This window comes from Trichomonas vaginalis, chromosome VI (genome assembly GCF_026262505.1).
Source record: "Trichomonas vaginalis G3 chromosome VI, whole genome shotgun sequence".
NCBI lineage: Eukaryota > Parabasalia > Trichomonadida > Trichomonadidae > Trichomonas > Trichomonas vaginalis.
In genome coordinates, this window is record NC_067208.1 from 10,639,109 (window position 1) to 10,652,877 (window position 13,769).

At 33.8% G+C, this 13,769-nt stretch overlaps 4 protein-coding genes and 1 non-coding gene across 5 annotated transcripts, besides 4 other annotated features; 3 read left to right on the top strand and 2 right to left on the bottom strand.

Annotated features, from left to right (window-relative positions):
• Positions 1-5,994: part of a mobile genetic element that runs on past the window's edge.
• TVAGG3_0841080 (protein of unknown function, DUF4106 family) lies at positions 62-1,092 on the bottom strand (the record flags this gene model as incomplete). Its single annotated transcript, XM_051248863.1, has 1 exon — positions 62-1,092. A coding segment is annotated over one exon (1,031 nt), but the record flags the coding sequence as incomplete, so codon positions are not given.
• Positions 1,167-1,988, bottom strand: TVAGG3_0841090 (protein of unknown function, DUF4106 family; the record flags this gene model as incomplete). The annotated part of the gene is made up of 1 exon (XM_051248864.1): positions 1,167-1,988. The coding sequence occupies one exon, from the start codon at positions 1,986-1,988 to the stop codon at positions 1,167-1,169; it is 822 nt and encodes a 273-aa protein (XP_051084339.1).
• A 103-nt stretch (positions 5,995-6,097) lies between the features above and the next one.
• Positions 6,098-6,938: a mobile genetic element.
• Positions 6,939-7,469: 531 nt separating this feature from the next.
• On the top strand, positions 7,470-7,587 carry TVAGG3_0841110. Its single transcript has one exon. It is a non-coding gene; the product is annotated as a tRNA-Leu (tRNA).
• Positions 7,588-7,794: 207 nt separating this feature from the next.
• Positions 7,795-7,831: a mobile genetic element.
• Positions 7,832-8,831: 1,000 nt separating this feature from the next.
• Positions 8,832-13,769: part of a mobile genetic element that runs on past the window's edge.
• TVAGG3_0841140 (protein of unknown function, DUF4106 family) lies at positions 9,941-10,271 on the top strand (the record flags this gene model as incomplete). The annotated part of the gene is made up of 1 exon (XM_051248865.1): positions 9,941-10,271. A coding segment is annotated over one exon (331 nt), but the record flags the coding sequence as incomplete, so codon positions are not given.
• TVAGG3_0841150 (protein of unknown function, DUF4106 family) lies at positions 12,450-13,139 on the top strand (the record flags this gene model as incomplete). Its single annotated transcript, XM_051248866.1, has 1 exon — positions 12,450-13,139. A coding segment is annotated over one exon (690 nt), but the record flags the coding sequence as incomplete, so codon positions are not given.

A 13,769-nucleotide genomic window follows, 5' to 3' on the forward strand; every position in this document is an offset into this window, starting at 1 on the left:
TTTAATACCAGGGTTGTAGAAGCAAGAATAGTCATTTATAGTTCGTCTGAACAGTACAAACATAGTATCTGCATGTTTCATTGCAGTTGTTAAAGCAATATCTGTTCTTGCACCTGGGTCAGCACTTTGGTTTCCAACTTCACCTGCAAAGTCTTTGACAGATATTTGGTGTATAGGGAACATAAGTGGAACTGCAATATATTTGGCAGCTAAAGCATTTGAAATATCTGGGTCCAACATATAGACTGCAAGTCTGCTTTCTATTCTCTTGCATTCAAACTTTTCGCATGTGAACTTAACTGGGTCCCAAGCAGTTCCAGCAGCATTGAAGTAGTAGTTTACTTCAGTGTTGAGGTTTGAGAAACCAAAGTCTAAGTCAACTTTGTCTTTGCAAAAGTCACAGAACTTGGCTCCACCAGTTCCAGCTACAGCAATGCTGAATGGGTCTTGTGTTGGTGCAATGACTAAGTTATTTTTGCTTGGAGTAAGTTCGATAGAAATTTTTCCTGCCCAGTTTGGCAAGTATCTTAAAAACCTGAAGATGAGGAAAGATGACAAAGGAACTCTAAGTTTCAATTTTACTTTGGTTACTGCTGCTGCAGTTTGTCCAGAAAGGTCAACATAAACTCCTGGAACGTTAGGGTCAAGTCTTCTTATTTTCTCAATAGTTGCATACTGGTCTGTTTGTTCTCTAGCTTGTGGTTGTACTGAGTTTCTCAAAGCGAACCATTCATAGTTTGCCCATGTTACTGTTTGAACTAAGTCAGAGTTAGAATATATCTTATATCCCATGAAAACTTCTGGAGCATATTGGTATCCGACATAGAAAATTCCATTGCAACCTTTCTTGTCAGACAACTTGGCAGAAGGTTTTATTTCAATGTCTTGTTCCACGTATAAGAAAGAGTTGTCAATAGAAATAATATGAAACCTGTCGCAAGCAATATCTACTGTTGTTGAAGAACCTTCACCAAACTCACCTACGTTTCCATATGAAACAGCAGTTGTATATTCGTAAGTTCCAGGAACTATTTCTGACCTTCTAATGGCATTGTCGCATTCGTTATACCATTCGGAAACATTTCCATTCATAGCATCCAAAACTGTTGGCGTTATATTCTGAGCGGCGTACATTTCATATGAGTAAAAATATAGAATAGTTGGATTTATATGTCATAATAGAACCCACGTGGACCAAGCTTTACTTTCTTCCTGACTGAGTTTTTAACTCTTCTTTTTCCTTCATTGCCCTCTGCTTGAAGTTGTTGCATCTTTGCATTATGTTCATCTAGTATGTTGCAAATTTCCCATGTCCTTTTTGCCTTTTGGCTCTGGTCGCCCATCTCAGGTAACCTATATCCTAGAAAGAGTTTGTCATAGTCTGTATTTGAGTCTTCGCGTATTGTTTGCATGACTCTTTCCTGAGTTTCTGGTTCAAGCTCTTCAAACAGAGCTTGTCCATATGGAATAAGCTCGTTTCCAAATATATGTTTTTGTAGCCATTCTGGTTTTCTTTCCATGTTACCAACTATATCTTTTGTGAATGGGAAAGCTTTTACCCAATCTTTCAGTCTTGCGTCGTTTATTTCTGTAGTTGGTTTTATTTTGTCAAGGAACATGTTTTTCAATACTAACATTTCATTTGGTACTGTCCATTTGAGTTTTCTTAAATATTCATCCCTTCTCGGTTCATTGTCTGCAAAGTAAGTTTTTATGACATTTTGCAAACTTTCGTTTGCAAGGTCATGTACAATAGGTTCTCTTCCTTCTCTCTCCCTAACTTTCTTTCTAAACTCTTCACCAAATATACCATCTTTATGGTTCTGTGTAGTTCTTTGAGATAAATGTTCTAGAACGTCAGGTGTTATATTTCCATCAGCCATGTTCATTTCATACTGGTCCAAAATATCTGCATCTTTCATATCTTTCAACGGCATTAAAGCCGCGCTGAAAATACCAGCTATATCTGGTTCACCATTCACTTCCATTGCGTCTACAACTTCTTGGAATTGAGGTTGTAAGTTTATGAACCACCTATCCGAGTTAGCTTTATGACCCCATCTCATTGTAGTTCCATCGTCTGCAGAAACAAAAGTAGGTTTGTTTCCATCTTGGCTAGGTTCTGAATGAACTTTAAACAATGTTTCATTTCTATATGTTTTCTTGAAATTTAACCTTTTATCTTCACCGAGTTCATCCGAAGATTGAACGTTAAATGCTCGTAAGTAAAAAGGGTTGTTGTATTTGTGTACATTTTCTTTCAGTGCTTCCATTCTATGCTGAATATTTTCATCTGGTGTTGGAGTCTTTTGTATGTCGGCAAACATTTTTCGATATTCTTCTACTATGTCAGCCGAATTTTTTTTAGACTCTTGGAAAAGATTCCATATTCTCCGCATACTCTTGTTGAGGGTCAAGATTTTTCGGCTGTTCCAAATCTTCATCTAGTTCTGTGAAGTTAGTTTCCAAAGGAGTGACTTGTTCGTTTCCTTCAGGCTCTTCTAGCTGTTGTTGCTGAACTATTTCTTCCATGTCTGGTTGTATCTGAACTATTTCTTCCTGTGGAGTTTCTTGTACCTCATCTGCTGGCATTTCATATATTCCGAGACCGTTTTCAACAAGTTCCCTATTTAAGCCATCCGCATTCATAACCCTTTCTTCTTTCGTTCCGTCTCTATTTTTTACGCGTTTCATGAAGATAGTTGAATTATCATTTATCTCTGACACCAAATATCTTGGAGTAAATTCATTCATGTCATTTGGATGATATGCTATTAAATCATATCCCTTAGCGAGCTTGTATTTTCCAGGTTTGAAATTATATCCCATTTGGTGCTGAACCATAAAGCTAAATAGGTTCGGGTCAGTATTTCCTTCCTTGAACTTTCTAATAGCTTCTTTATATCTGTCACTAAAGTCAAGAGTATCTGGGTAACCATAGTCTTCCTTAAGCATTTTTAAGAATTCTTGGTTTCCTTGTTCTCTACTTCTTTTATGTCCTTGCTCTGTTTGTGGTTGTTGTGGTGCTGGATTTTGAACTGTTGGTTGCTGTGCTGGTTGTGGAGGTGGTTGTTGTGCAGGGTTTTGAACTGTTGGTTGCTGTGCTGGTTGTGGAGGTGGTTGTTGTGCAGGGTTTTGAACTGTTGGTTGCTGTGCTGGTTGTGGAGGTGGTTGCTGTGTTGGTTTTGGTGCATGCCTGTGTCTGTGTCCATGTGACGATGTAAATGTTTTAGGTAGTCCTGGTGCAGGTGCTTCTCTTGGAGGGTTTGGTGGTATATAGGTTCCACTAGCTAGTATATAAGTTCCACCAGTTGGTATATAAGTTCCACCAGCTGGCACATATGTTCCATCTGCAGCATAATGTCCTACCTGACTTTTCGTTTTTAAGAAAGCATTTACTAGGTCTGTTTTGGTCTGTTGTAACTCTTTTTCTTGACTTTCCACAACAGTTGCTCTAACGGCGTCATAGGCACTTTGAACTGCCTGTCTCGTTGCTGCATCTGTTATTTTCGTCATATTTTGTGCTACTTCTTTTAACTCTTTGTCGAAACCTTCAGACTTCAGTTTCTTTCCAGATGAGAAGTCGTTCACTTGTTTCACCTTACTATGAAGAGCTTCGAAAGCGTTCTTAAAGTCAGCATTTGTTAAAGCTTCATTTGAACTATCTTCATCCGCTTGTATTTTTGTCCTTATTGACCCTATGAGTTGGGCTGCTTTAGCGTTGGCTTGGGCATCTAACCAGTCATTGTTAGCTTTTATATATTCTGCGCTTTTCATTGCCTTTTGCATGGCTGCGTCGTTATTTTTACTTTCTTGTGCTAAGTTTTCATACTGTACGGTTTGGTTTTGCAACTGTAAAAGTTTTTCTGCCTTTACATTTGCTTCAACTTCTTTTTTATACTCATCGCTATCCATATATGTCTTCAGGGCTTTTTGTTTTATCTCTTCATCTTTCAGTACTTTATATTGAGTAGTATGGTTTTTCAAATTTATGACATCTTGTTCCATTTTTGCTACTTCTGCTGCTTTTTCTGACACTTTTTTCGCATATTCCTCTGTACTTAGTTCTTTCAGTTGTTCTTCTTTCTTCTTTTTCTCTACGTTTAACTCATTGAGTTTCTTTGTGTGTCTGTCATATTCTAGTTTCTTTTCGTTTTCACTTATTTGCTTCTGTATGTCTATGTTTGACTTTTTGACATCTGTTATTTGATTTTTGAGTGAACTCAAATTCATTTGACTTTGAGGGTTATAGCTGTTCCGTCTGCAGCTCCACCATAGCCTGCCATTTTCGCTAAAAGTGCCGCTCTTAAACCTCCACTCTGTGCACCAACAACTCGGTTTAAAAGCATAGGATTGCTTGACATTTGTTGCAACATAGTGGGGTCATTCATCATTTGTTGTTGCAACTGTTGTTGTGGTGTCAGTTTTACTATTGGATGTTTCAATGCTCTCTTCCTCTTACGTATATTCTTACGTAGCTTACGTGGCATTTTAAGTGAAGTTAAAAAGCGGTTTTTGACAGATGTTTATATGACACTTTCTACCCTCTTGAATTTTCATGAACTTTCTTGTCAATTTTTTGTTGAGACTTCTTCGTAAAGACTTTGTAAAGACTTTCTCATGAACTTTCTTGTCAATTTCTTGTCAATGTTTTGTAAAGTTCTTCATCGTAAAGACTTTGTAAATGACCCAAAAATATATTTTAGGGTAGATGGTTAGATCTAACCTGTTTTCTAACCTCTTTTCTACCCTCGTGAATTTTCATGAACTTTCTTGTCTATGTTTTGTAAAGTTCTTCATCGTAAAGACTTTCTCATGAACTTTCTTGTCTATGTTTTGTAAAGTTCTTCATCGTAAAGACTTTCTCATGAACTTTCTTGTCTATGTTTTGTAAAGTTCTTCATCGTAAAGACTTTGTAAAGACTTTCTCATGAACTTTCTTGTCTATGTTTTGTAAAGTTCTTCATCGTAAAGACTTTGTTGAGAAAGTTCATGAAAATTCAAGAGGGTAGAAATGAGGTTAGAAAACAGGTTAGATCTAACCATCTACCCTAAAATATATTTTTGCCTGATTTACACTCATTGACGATGAAGTTTTGTAATGTTCTTCATCGTAAAGACTTTGTTGAGACTTCCTCATGAACTTTCTTGTCTATGTTTTGTAAAGTTCTTCATCGTAAAGACTTTGTTGAGACTTCCTCATGAACTTTCTTGTCTATGTTTTGTAAAGTTCTTCATCGTAAAGACTTTGTTGAGACTTCCTCATGAACTTTCTTGTCTATGTTTTGTAAAGTTCTTCATCGTAAAGACTTTGTCAAGAACTTTCTTGTCTATGTTTTGTAAAGACTTCTTCATCGTAAAGACTTTGTCAAGAACTTTCTTGTCTATGTTTTGTAAAGACTTCTTCGTAAAGACTTTGTAAAGACTTTCTCATGAACTTTCTTGTCTATGTTTTGTAAAGACTTTGTAAAGACTTTGTAAAGACTTCTTCGTAAAGACTTTGTAAAGACTTCTTCGTAAAGACTTTGTAAAGACTTCTTCGTAAAGACTTTGTAAAGACTTTCTCATGAACTTTCTTGTCTATGTTTTGTAAAGACTTTGTAAAGACTTTGTAAAGACTTCTTCGTAAAGACTTTGTAAAGACTTCTTCGTAAAGACTTTGTAAAGACTTCTTCGTAAAGACTTTGTAAAGACTTCTTCGTAAAGACTTTGTAAAGACTTCTTCGTAAAGACTTTGTAAAGACTTTCTCATGAACTTTCTTGTCTATGTTTTGTAAAGTTCTTCTTCGTAAAGACTTTGTTGAGAGTTCATCGTAAAGACTTTGTAAAGTTCTTCTTCGTAAAGACTTTGTTGAGAGTTCCTCATGAACTTTCTTGTCTATGTTTTGTAAAGTTCTTCTTCGTAAAGAACTTCATTTATACTAAACATCTTCGGGGCTAGAGGGCACGAAGTGCCTGGAAGCCCCACTACCTTTTTTTTTTTTTTTTTTTTTTGTAAAGTGACTGGAAATGAAAATTAAAATCAGTGTAAAGTTTTATTTTTTTCTCGCTGTGAAACGTATTCGGTCATTTTTTTAAAAATTAATTTTTTGTTAGAGATAAGAGCTAAAACTCGGTAAACAACTTCTTTATGTCTAGAAAATTCTATCTTGCCTTTTATTTTTTTCTCGCTGTGAAACGTATTCGGTCATTTTTTTAAAAATTAATTTTTTGTTAGAGATAAGAGCTAAAACTCGGTAAACAACTTCTTTATGTCTAGAAAATTCTATCTTGCCTTTTATTTTTTTCTCGCTGTGAAACGTATTCGGTCATTTTTTTAAAAATTAATTTTTTGTTAGAGATAAGAGCTAAAACTTTGCAGACAACTCCCCCATGTCTAGCAAATTTAACATTCGTCTCCCATTTTTATATATTTGGTTTAGAATGTTCGAAAATGCGTAATATGGTCATTAATATTAATTGAAAAGAACCTTGAATTAATTCAATCTGATCTCACAAAATATTTTAAATTACAAACTTTGTAGTTTGAATAGATAATTAGTATTAAACTCAAATAACTAGTTTATTTTTGAATAAAAATTATTTGAATTTATTCAATTTTGTGAATTTTCCTTCAAAAATCAAGTTTAAATATCTTATTTGCCGTATAATTATAAATACAATGAAACATATTCGAAATTGAAAAGAATGACTTTTTCTGTTCTTTCAATCATTCAATTTGAATTTTGCAATATTGGATTTCTCATTAAATGCCTATTAAAAACAACAAGCAATTTAACTTACATTCAAATTTATTTGTGTTATATTCAATCTTCTCAAAACTTATAATTTTCGGCTATAGCATGATTATATGCTATATAATATAATAAACCTATAATAGTATCATTCTTTCAATTATTTGAAGAGAAAACCGAAAAAATCTATTTTCGGTCTATAACAATTACACATTTCATCCAAAATAACGTGCTTTTTCTATCCGCTCATTTCAACTTTTATCGGCACGCAGCTTAACTCAATTTTGATGTTTTTTCGCATTAACATGCAGCCCATATTAAATCCTGCATTTTACTGACATTATACCAGTTTATTTGAGAATTATGATTCTTTGATATCTCTTGTTTTAATTTAAATACATATAGTGAAGTTTCGTATGCTTATGGACATTTGAGATTTTTATTCCAAAAACGAATATCGCTTATTGTCAATGAAATATATTTTCATTCAAGATGAAGAATGCATAATTCAATCATAATCTACTATTTCCAAATTGTTTTTGCATTTAGACATTAATTTGATAAAGAATATTATCTTTCGAAATAAAATATTATCAAATCAAAACATGCCATAATACATATCTTCAAATAAAGCATCTGTTAAATAGAATATGTACAACTCATTACATGTTTGAATCTCTAAAAGTGACGAAAATGAAACCTTGCTATATGCAGGAAGACAAATTTTAAATGTAAAGGGGTTTAGCTCAATGGGAGAGCGCAGATAAAATCTTTAGTATTGATAGTAAGATTTCTTACATCAAACGTTCAGATTTATAATCCTGAAATCTTGGTTCAACTCCAAGAACTCCTATTTTTGGTTTTTCCTTTTTGATATTTCAGTGTGGGAAGGTATATTAGCGATATTTTTTGATATTTAATAATCTAGCATATGCAGCAATCTTATATATAAATTAGATTAATCATGACATAATTTCAATCAAGTAGAATTTTTTAACCATCAACATTTTTCATTCAAAAATTGAATTAGTTGTCAAATTTGTAATTGATCTTAAAAGTGTAATAAACAGAAATTCATCAAAAGTGACAGCTCTCAATTTTTTGACATCTGTAAATTCTAAATTGAATGAGAAAAATGAAATAATACTAAGCATAATACAATATTCTAGATTTAATTATAATTAGGAAAAAGTTAGTTTTGAGAGTACTTTTCATAGGCATATAGAATGAAATCTTCTGAAAAATAATATCACATAAACTCATATTATTTTCTAATATATAACTATTTTATATAAAAATCAAATTCAATGATCTTAAAAGCGAAGGATAAACCTCAAAATTTACGAATATAATGAGTGGGAATATAATGCTTATCTATCATAAAACCATATGAAATATCAATTTTTGCTTTACGCCTAATTTTTGACGACAATTAGCAAAAAATGTTAAATGTTAACACTCAGTCCATTTGAATATGAAAAATAAAATTGACTTTGATTAAATGTTTTTATTTATCATGCAATTCTTCTTGCGACCAAAGATTTGAATAAAAGTTCAAAAAATAAGATAGCTTAAAAAATAATATACGGTAGTGTTTACTAATAGATGAATAGTATATAAATTCTATTAAAATGGATTTGATCCAAAAAAATATAAAACCAAAAATAATTGTTATAATTTAAATGAAGAAGTAATTTAAAACGATTTTATTTATGATCAAATTTTATATATTTTTTTGGATCAAATCCATTTTAATAGAATTTATATACTATTCATCTATTAGTAAACACTACCGTATATTATTTTTTAAGCTATCTTATTTTTTGAACTTTTATTCAAATCTTTGGTCGCAAGAAGAATTGCATGATAAATAAAAACATTTAATCAAAGTCAATTTTATTTTTCATATTCAAATGGACTGAGTGTTAACATTTAACATTTTTTGCTAATTGTCGTCAAAAATTAGGCGTAAAGCAAAAATTGATATTTCATATGGTTTTATGATAGATAAGCATTATATTCCCACTCATTATATTCGTAAATTTTGAGGTTTATCCTTCGCTTTTAAGATCATTGAATTTGATTTTTATATAAAAAAAAAAAAAAAAAAAAAAAAAAAAAAAAAAAGGTAGTGGGGCTTCCAGGCACTTCGTGCCTTCTAGCCCCGAAGATGTTTAGTATAAATGAAGTTTTTATTCGGAAAATTGTTAGTCTTCTTGGTCGAAAACATTATATAATGTTTCACTTTTCACAAATTATATATGTTTTCATGTTTTGTCAAGACTTCTTCGTAAATGTTTTGTCAAGACTTCTTCGTAAATGTTTTGTCAAGACTTCTTCGTAAATGTTTTGTCAAGACTTCTTCGTAAATGTTTTGTCAAGACTTCTTCGTAAATGTTTTGTCAAGACTTCTTCGTAAATGTTTTGTCAAGACTTCTTCGTAAATGTTTTGTCAAGACTTCTTCGTAAATGTTTTGTCAAGACTTCTTCGTAAATGTTTTGTCAAGACTTCTTCGTAAAATCAGACAAAAATAATGTTTAGGTGAAGAGGTGAGATTTCACCTGTTTTTTCACCTCATTTCTCACCTCTTGAATTTTCATGAAATTTACACCAAAAATATATTTTAGGTGAAGAGGTGAGATTTCACCTGTTTTTTCACCTAATTTTTCACCTCTTGAATTTTCATGAAATTTACACCAAAAATATATTTTAGGTGAAGAGGTGAGATTTCACCTGTTTTTTCACCTAATTTTTCACCTCTTGAATTTTCATGAAATTTACACCAAAAATATACTACTAGGGTCATTTACGAAGAAATCTCAACAAAGTCTTTACGAAGAAATCTCAACAAAACATAGACAAGAAAGTTCATGAGAAATTAGATGAAGAAATCTCAACAAAGTCTTTACGAAGAAATCTCAACAAAACATAGACAAGAAAGTTCATGAGAAATTAGATGAAGAAGTCTTAACAAAGTCTTTACGAAGAAATTCATGAAAATTCAAGAGGTGAGAAATGAGGTGAAAAAAGAGGTGAAATCTCACCTCTTCACCTAAAATATATTTTTGGGTCATTTACGAAGAAATCTCAACAAAGTCTTTACGAAGAAGTCTTGACAAAGTCTTTACGAAGAAGTCTTAACAAAGTCTTTACGAAGAAGTCACAATAAACATCTGTCAAAAACCGCTTTTTAACTTCACTTAAAATGCCACGTAAGCTACGTAAGAATATACGTAAGAGGAAGAGAGCATTGAAACATCCAATAGTAAAACTGACACCACAACAACAGTTGCAACAACAAATGATGAATGACCCCACTATGTTGCAACAAATGTCAAGCAATCCTATGCTTTTAAACCGAGTTCTTGGTGCACAGAGTGGAGGTTTAAGAGCGGCACTTTTAGCGAAAATGGCAGGCTATGGTGGAGCTGCAGACGGAACAGCATATAACCCTCAAAGTCAAATGAATTTGAGTTCACTCAAAAATCAAATAGCAGATGTCAAAAAGTCAAACATAGACATACAGAAGCAAATAAGTGAAAACGAAAAGAAACTAGAATATGACAGACACACAAAGAAACTCAATGAGTTAAACGTAGAGAAAAAGAAGAAGAAGAACAACTGAAAGAACTAAGTACAGAGGAATATGCGAAAAAAGTGTCAGAAAAAGCAGCAGAAGTAGCAAAAATGGAACAAGATGTCATAAATTTGAAAAACCATACTACTCAATATAAAATACTGAAAGATGAAGAGATAAAACAAAAAGCCCTGAAGACATATATGGATAGCGATGAGTATAAAAAGGAAGTTGAAGCAAATGTAAAGGCAGAAAAACTTTTACAGTTGCAAAACCAAACCGTACAGTATGAAAACTTAGCACAAGAAAGTAAAATAACGACGCGGCTATGCAAAAGGCAATGAAAAGCGCAGAATATATAAAAGCCAACAATGACTGGTTAGATGCCCAAGCCAACGCTAAAGCAGCCCAACTCATAGGGTCAATAAGGACAAAAATACAAGCGGATGAAGATAGTTCAAATGAAGCTTTAACAAATGCTGACTTTAAGAACGCTTTCGAAGCTCTTCATAGTAAGGTGAAACAAGTGAACGACTTCTCATCTGGAAAGAAACTGAAGTCTGAAGGTTTCGACAAAGAGTTAAAAGAAGTAGCACAAAATATGACGAAAATAACAGATGCAGCAACGAGACAGGCAGTTCAAAGTGCCTATGACGCCGTTAGAGCAACTGTTGTGGAAAGTCAAGAAAAAGAGTTACAACAGACCAAAACAGACCTAGTAAATGCTTTCTTAAAAACGAAAAGTCAGGTAGGACACTATGCTGCAGATGGAACATATGTGCCAGCTGGTGGAACTTATATACCACCAAACCCTCCAAGAGAAGCACCTGCACCAGGACTACCTAAAACATTTACATCGTCACATGGACACAGACACAGGCATGCACAACAACCAGCACAACAACCACCTCCACAACCAGCACAACAACCAACACAACAACCAGCACAGCAACCAACAGTTCAAAACCCTGCACAACAACAACCACAAACAGAGCAAGGACATAAAAGAAGTAGAGAACAAGGAAACCAAGAATTCTTAAAAATGCTTAAAGAAGAGTGTGGTTTCCCAGATACTGTTGACTTTAGTGACAGATATAAAGAAGCTATTGGAAAGTTCAAGGATGGAAATACTGACCCGAACCTATTTAGCTTTATGGCTCAGCACCAAAACGGATATAATCTCAAACCTGGAAAATACAAGCTCGCTAAGGGATATGATTTAATAGCATATCATCCAAATGACATGGATGAATTTACTCCGAGATATTTGATGTCAGAGCTAAATGACAATTCAACTTTCGTCATGAAACGCGTAAAAAATAGAGACGGAACGAAAGAACAAAAGCTTATGAATGCGGATGACGTAGATAGGGAAATTGTTGAAAACGGTCTCGGAATATATGAAATGCCAGCAGATGAGGTACAAGAAACTCCACAGGAAGAAGTTCAGATACAACCAGACATGGAAGAAATAGTTCAGCAACAACAGCTAGAAGAGCCTGAAGGAAACGAACAAGTCCTTCCTTTGGAAACTAACTTCACAGAACTAGATGAAGATTTGGAACAGCCGAAAAATCTTGACCCTCAACAAGAGTATGCGGAGAATATGGAATCTTTCCAAGAGTCTAAAAAAAATTCGGCTGACATAGTAGAAGAATATCGAAAAATGTTTGCCGACATACAAAAGACTCCAGCACCAGATGAAAATATTCAGCATAGAATGGAAGTACTGAAAGAAAATGTACACAAATACAACAACCCTTTTTACTTACGAGCATTTAACGTTCAATCTTCGGATGAACTCGGTGAAAATAAAAGGTTAAATTTCAAGAAAACATATAGAAATGAAACATTGTTTAAAGTTCATTCAGAACCTAACCAAGATGGAAACAAACCTACTTTTGTTTCTGCAGACGATGGAACTACAATGAGATGGGGTCATAAAGCTAATCCAGATAGGTGGTTCATAAACTTACAACCACAATTCCAAGAAGTTGTAGACGCAATGGAAGTCAATGGTGAACCAGATATAGCTGGTATTTTCAGCGCGGCTTTAATGCCATTGAAAGATATGAAACATGCAGATATTTTGGACCAGTATGAAATGAACATGGCTGATGGAAATATAACACCTGACGTTCTAGAACATTTATCTCAAAGAACTACACAGAACCATAAAGATGGTATATTTGGTGAAGAGTTTAGAAAGAAAGTTAGGGAGATAGAAGGAAGAGAACCTATTGTACATGACCTTGCAAACGAAAGTTTACAAAATGTCATAAAAACTTACTTTGCAGACAATGAACTGAGAAGGGATGAATATTTAAGAAAACTCAAATGGACAGTACCAAATGAAATGTTAGTATTGAAAAACATGTTCCTTGACAAAATAAAACCAACTACAGAAATAAACGACGCAAGACTGAAAGATTGGGTAAAAGCTTTCCCATTCACAAAGGATATTGTTGGTAACATGGAAAGAAAACCAGAATGGCTACAAAAACATATATTTGGAAACGAGCTTATTCCATATGGACAAGCTCTGTTTGAAGAGCTTGAACCAGAAACTCAGGAAAGAGTCATGCAAACAATACGCAAAGACTCAAATACAGACTATGACAAACTCTTTCTAGGATATAGGTTACCTGAGATGGGCGACCAGAGCCAAAAGGCAAAAAGGACATGGGAAATTTGCAACATACTAGATGAACATAATGCAAAGATGCAACAACTTCAAGCAGAGGGCAATGAAGGAAAAAGAAGAGTTAAAAACTCAGTCAGGAAGAAAGTAAAGCTTGGTCCACGTGGGTTCTATTATGACATATAAATCCAACTATTCTATATTTTTACTCATATGAAATGTACGCCGCTCAGAATATAACGCCAACAGTTTTGGATGCTATGAATGGAAATGTTTCCGAATGGTATAACGAATGCGACAATGCCATTAGAAGGTCAGAAATAGTTCCTGGAACTTACGAATATACAACTGCTGTTTCTTATGGAAACGTAGGTGAGTTTGGAGAAGGTTCTTCAACAACAGTAGATATTGCTTGCGACAGGTTTCATATAATTTCTATTGACAACTCTTTCTTATACGTGGAACAAGACATTGAAATAAAACCTTCTGCCAAGTTGTCTGACAAGAAAGGTTGCAATGGTATTTTCTATGTCGGATACCAATATGCTCCAGAAGTTTTCATGGGATATAAGATATATTCTAACTCTGACTTAGTTCAAACAGTAACATGGGCAAACTATGAATGGTTCGCTTTAAGAAACTCAGTACAACCACAAGCTAGAGAACAAACAGACCAGTATGCAACTATTGAGAAAATAAGAAGACTTGACCCTAACGTTCCAGGAGTTTATGTTAACCTTTCTGGTTCAGATGGAAATGCTGTCACTAAAGTAAAACTGAAACTTAGAGTTCCTTTGTCATCTTTCCTCATCTTCA